The sequence below is a fragment of the Colobus angolensis genome, unplaced genomic scaffold (assembly GCF_000951035.1).
Source record: "Colobus angolensis palliatus isolate OR3802 unplaced genomic scaffold, Cang.pa_1.0 Scaffold276, whole genome shotgun sequence".
Taxonomy (NCBI): domain Eukaryota; kingdom Metazoa; phylum Chordata; class Mammalia; order Primates; family Cercopithecidae; genus Colobus; species Colobus angolensis.
Genome location: NW_012115999.1, coordinates 91,887 through 97,757, shown reverse-complemented (window position 1 = coordinate 97,757; position 5,871 = coordinate 91,887). Strand labels below are relative to the sequence as shown.

The following is a 5,871-nucleotide window of genomic DNA, read 5'->3' as shown; positions in this document are numbered from 1 at the left end:
AAAAAAACAGGTGTGTGGGGAAGGTTTAGGCCACTGCCTTTATTGGAGTTTCCACAGGAAAGGCAAGTCAAGGCACAGTGAACAGTTTAGGATTGGAAGGTTTTAATAATTTCTGCAGGCTTTGGGCTAAAGGAGTGATCTCTGGTTGTCTGGCAATTGTCACTGGGAACTAGGGTTTAAGGGCCAGATAAAGAAGGTATGGCTCTGGATTAGTTAGTTTCCATGTCAGAGGCATGGTCCTGGCTGAGTTTTTTGCTATCTCTAAGAATTCACTAGCCCATGGAGGGCAATCTCTTCCCAGCCAGAAATGTTTTTTAAAGTAAATGGACTTAATTATTTCTGTAGAAGTCAGAATATAAAGAGCTAAGATTCTGAAGAAAAGAGAAGTCTATTTAAATGAGCCAAACCTTCTGTACGCCTCTTTTATTCTCTTGGGACATTTACTGATTCTTAATTATTGCTTGATAGGCTGAGAAACTGGGCAGAGGGCTGCTATCAAGAGACAGAAAAAGTGAAAATAGATTTTGGCCTTGTCTTGGGTCTAGGAAGACAAAACAAAACATGAACTTTGGACCAGCTAAGACACCCTGTTCTTGAGAGGCCAAGGTCTCAAACTGAAGGGATGTACAGATGAGTGCTCCCCACTATCATCATTGGTTTTCCACATGAGGCATTTGCTGACTCTAGGCTAGTCAGAACAAGGAGCCAGGACTGTACAAAAAATAACTAAGAATGTTAGGTGAGATTGTGGCTGCCTCATGTGGTTATGAGATCAAAATTGGAGTCTGGGACCTAAGGAAAAAAAAGCTTTTTAATGAAATCTCTAGAATCTCAGCTGGGACTCTGGAGACTCCAGAGAATACAATCTAAGAAAAGGAGGTGAATTAGATTTTGGCTTATATTTACAAAGTCTGAAATCCAACTCTAAGTTATTTCAACCCGTCTTTGACCTAAGACAATCTCCCTTACTCTGGGTTTCTACTGAAGGATAAAGTAAATCCTCTTTAGATAAATAAAACATCACCCAGAGATTCTGCATTTTTTTCATCTGCAGTATCTGGCATTTAATCAAAAATTACAAAGAATAAGAAAACAGGACCAGGAGACAAAAACAGACAATTGAAAGACCCTCAGGTGATCTAAATATAGAAGTAATCAGACACAGACTTTAAAATAACTAATGTTATCCTGCCATGAGCATAGATAACAAGATGAGGACTTCAACAAACAACTTAATATTATATTTTAAAAATTGAAATTATGGACTTCCAAACCACAATAACCGGTATTAAGAACTAAATACATAGATTTAATAGCAGAATAGACAAGGTTGAAGAAGGGCTTAACAAGCTGGAAGGTAGATCAGTAGAAAATAATCAGACTGGACACATGGAGAAAACAAAGGAAGTAAAATGCAGGAAGTACTGTGAGAGCTACATGGAATATAATGGAAAAATCTAACATATATCTAACTAGATGCTCAGAGGGACAGGAGAAAGAGAAATGGAATGGAAGAAAAAATGGCAAATGTCGAATGAAATTGTTAAACTTATGAAAGACATCAAGCCACAGATTTAAAGAGATCTACAACATCAAGGAGGATGAATTTAAAAAAGCCACCTATAAGAACCTTGTTATAAAATTTCAGAGACCAACTCTAAAGAGAAAATATAAAAACAACCAAAAGAAAAAAGAAGACACATTTTTTCAAAGAAGCAGCAACAAAACAGAGGCAACTTCTCAGCAGATACAATGGATCTGCTGGTTGTATACAATATACAACCAAATATAAAGAACAGTATTTTTTAAATGTTGAAAAAAATTGCCAACCAACAAGTGTACACTCAGTGAAAGTATCCTTTAAAATTGAGAACAAAATGAAAACATTTCCAGACTCTTCTCCCTAACTTCCCTCCATCTACACAAATAATTCTTCTTTAGTAGTCTTACCTTGAAAGAAATCCTGGCCTGGCATGGTGGCTCATGCCTGTAATCCTAGCACTTTGAGAGGCCAAGGCAGGCTGATCACTTGAGCCCAGGAGTTTGAGACCAGCCTGGGCAACACGGCAAAATCCCATTTCTACAAAAAATTACAAAAATTAGCTGGGTGTGGTGGCATGTGCCTGTAGCCCCAGCTACTCAGGAGGCTGAGGTGGGAGTATCACCTGAGCCAGTGAAAGTCGAGGCTGCAGTGAGCTGTGATTGCTGACATTCTTCTCAACTGGCTTGGGTTCCAACACTTCAGACAAGGCCGTTTCCTTTAAGAACGCCCACTTCACCCTAATCGGTTTCTCACATACCTTGACTCTTCTCCCCTCCTCAGGTGAGATCTTTTCACTCCATTTAGGTCTTTCTTCAGGGATTCTCTCTTCACCCCTTTCAGACTTGGATACCCATATTCTGAACCTCCCCATCCCACCACGGATGCTTTTCTCACCCCATGAGTACTCTGACAACTCACTCCAGACCACCTGCCTATGGTGTGCAGGTGTTTCCCTTATCCCATTTGTGTTCTAATATCTTCTATCAGTCAGCTTTTCTTTGCAGGTGTGGTCCTCAACCAGGTGCTACACCTTCCTCTTGTGTGTATGCCCCTTTCATGCTGCTTGGACTTTGATGCCCTGAACTGAGCCTCTCTTCCATGTTGACATCTCCCTTATTCTGGACAGGCTCCAAAACATCATGCTGGGCAGAACAAGTAAGGATGCCTTTCTCAATGCCATTGGGTTATAAAAATCTTTACTGGTTTTACTGAACAAGTAAGTTCATAGCCTCAGCTCATAGCCTGAGCTGAGTTCCTCACCCAGCTCAGGCTATGACAGTGTACCAGGCAGCTCAACTATACATTATGCAAATATATATTTTATAAAAAATACAACCATATATTATTCACTAGCCAGTCCAAGGATTTTTCTAATGAAAGCAAAATATTTTAATTGAGACTATAATGAAAGGAAAATATTTTAAATGAGACTATCAATTGCTTTTGAAAGAACTTGAAATTGCCAGTGTTCTATAAGAATTTATACAATTGATATATTTTTCTCAGCAATTGCTTATTTGATAATAATATACATTAGAATTTTTGTCTTACCTGGCCAAAATGATCTCTTAAGAATATTTTATTCAGGCTTTATCTTCCCTTATTTTTCTCCACGTTTAAATATCAGCTGTTATTTTACTAAAATCTTTTAGAATTGTAGTTTGGTAAAGGAAATAATGTATAAATTTCAGTTATCTCCCTGTATTAAATCAGGTACTTAGACTGTATTTTACCATCCTTTAAAATTTTTAATTAATTCAACAGTTAATTACTGCCAACTGTTTTTAATTAACTTGACATTAGATGTTATGCAGAGAACAGTGAGCCATAGTTCTCTCTTGCCAATTCATTGGGAAGAATTTCGGAAGGTAGTAAATGATTAGAGTATAAAAGAAAAATCGCTTAGTGGAGATAAAGTCCAGGGCAGCACGGAGGAGGGAATAGCTAACTCTGGGAAAGCTTTGGATTGTGTTGCAGAGAATATGACACTTGACCTGTCCTTTATAAGATTGTTAGGATTTCACCTGAGAAGGAGAAATGTGAAAATGCAGATGGAATAGCCTGTGCTGTTGTCATTAGGTGTGAAACAAAATGATATAATTTGGTAATTACATAGTAAATAGAACACAGCTTGTGCAAAGAGGTAAGGGGAGGGAAAGGACAGGGAAAGAGGTTGAAATATGTGGCTGGAAGGGAGAGTTGGGACCAGATCCAGTCCCTGGATAAAATAAAAAGCAAGAATAAAAGAACAAAAATACAAAATAGTTTTTTTTTTTAAACAAGAGGGCTGACAAATGTGTTTTAATTGTTAAAATTAATGAGCTAGATTTTCTTAGAAAGACTTACTTAAAATATTTTTCTTGTTTCCAAAAGTTTGCTCTCACACAGCACTTGTTTCTATATTTTAATGAAATCAATCATTTTCATAAAGCAATATAGTTAAACTCTTAATCTGCAAATTTTTTCTAACTCTGAAATTCTGACTCAACATGACCTTAATTGCTTTTCTTCTGTCTTTAAAAGTCTTCTCTCAAACTTGTGAGCGTATTTTGTGCATAAACTCAAAGGTGTCAGTGTGTCATCATTTCCTCCAGAACCAGTGTCTACTCATTAATTTCCTCATGGCTCCATGCACCTCTGTATTCCTCAGGCTATAGATGACAGGATTGAGCATGGGGGTGACTATGCCATAGAACAGGGCAATCAGCTTGTCAAAAGCAGAATCTTGGGACTTTGGCTTCATGTACATGAAGAGGATTGTCCCATAAAACACAATCACCACCGTCATGTGGGCTGAACAGGTGGAAAAGGCCCTTTTCCTTCCTTCAGCCGAATTGATTTTTAGTACAGTAGAAAGGATAAAGATGTAGGAGATACAAATCAGCAGTAATGGAGAAAACAAAAATATTATATTGCCCAACATTATAATAATCTCATTCAAGGAAATATCTGTGCAAGCCAGCTTGACAAAGGCCAATATTTCACAAACAAAATGATTAATGACATTTTTTCCACAGAAGGGCAACCGTATTGCAAGAACAGTTTCTGTCAATGAGTTGAGAAAGCCTAGTCCCCAAGAGAGAGCTGCCATCTGAATACAAAGTGCCTTGCCCATGATGATGGGGTATCTCAGAGGGTTGCAGATGGCCACATAACGGTCATATGCCATTACTGCTAGAAGCACACACTCGGTGGATCCCATAGTGTAAGAGACAGACATTTGAACCACACAATTAGTGAACGAGATGGTTTTCTTCTCTGATAGGAAGTGTATCAGCATTGAAGGGATGAAGGAGGATGTGTACCAAATGTCTAGGAAGGAAAGATTCCCAAGGAAGAAGTACATGGGTGTGTGGAGACGAGCATCCAGGAGTGTCAGAATGATCAAGGTGCCATTCCCCAGGAGAATCACCAGGTACATCACCAAGCACATCACGAAAAGGAATTTTTCAGCTTTCAGGTACTCTGAAAGTCCCTGCAGAATGAACTCACTCTCTGTCCAGTTGGTCCTTTCCATGTTGTTTTTTTTATACCTGGAATTTAACAAGTCTGTATAGCATTAACATATGAAGTGAGAGGTAATTGGTGTGGGAGGGGCAAGTATATCTCTGCTAGCTAGAGTGGTGGTAACAGCTTTGAGGTTAGCTTCTGGGATTCCTCTTCTAGATCATAAAACAGTGAATTGAAGACACATGTTAATTATATTGGTAGTTTGTTAAAAAGTGTAGGCCTCCGTGTTCCATTTCTTGAGATTGTGATGCAAGAGGTGTGAGGCAGGGAAGAACCATTTGCATTTTTAACAAGCATCTGTTACTTCTCATGCAGTTGATCCGCAGATCCCACTTTGAAAATCAGTATTTTGAGGAGAGCATGCTTTAATCTGTTCGACAAAGATTTATAATTTGATCTTATATCATGAAAATAATTAATGCCATTGGCTTAGTTTTTTTGTAGTTTACAAATATGTTCACATATTATTCATTTTATTACACTTTAATTCCCTGAAGAAAATGAAGGCTAGTGAGAAACTTGCATACAATTACAGTAAGTGAGGGAGTTGTTATGCAAAGCTTCATTTTTTTATCTTTAAATCCCATTTTTTAAAACTGTACCTTATAACCCTCCCAAAATGATGTAAGTTCTATCGAAGGGGTGCGAATCAGGCATCTTTTCTTTTTTTATAATACTCTTCAGGTGATTTTAATGTACAACTGAGGAAGAGATCCAGCTATCTTGTGGAGTGCTTTCAAACTTTAGTCTTCATACAAATCACGTGGGGAATTTTGTAAAATATTCTGATTCAAGAAATCTGTGGTGGGTTAGGAGCG

The 5,871-nt window shown here is 38.0% G+C and overlaps 1 protein-coding gene across 1 annotated transcript; it reads right to left on the bottom strand.

Moving 5' to 3' along the window:
- Positions 1–4,124: 4,124 nt before the first annotated feature.
- LOC105516158 (olfactory receptor 13D1-like) lies at positions 4,125–5,060 on the bottom strand. Its single transcript, XM_011948247.1, has one exon. The coding sequence runs from the start codon at positions 5,058–5,060 to the stop codon at positions 4,125–4,127; it is 936 nt and encodes a 311-aa protein (XP_011803637.1).
- Between the last annotated feature and the right edge of the window lie 811 nt (positions 5,061–5,871).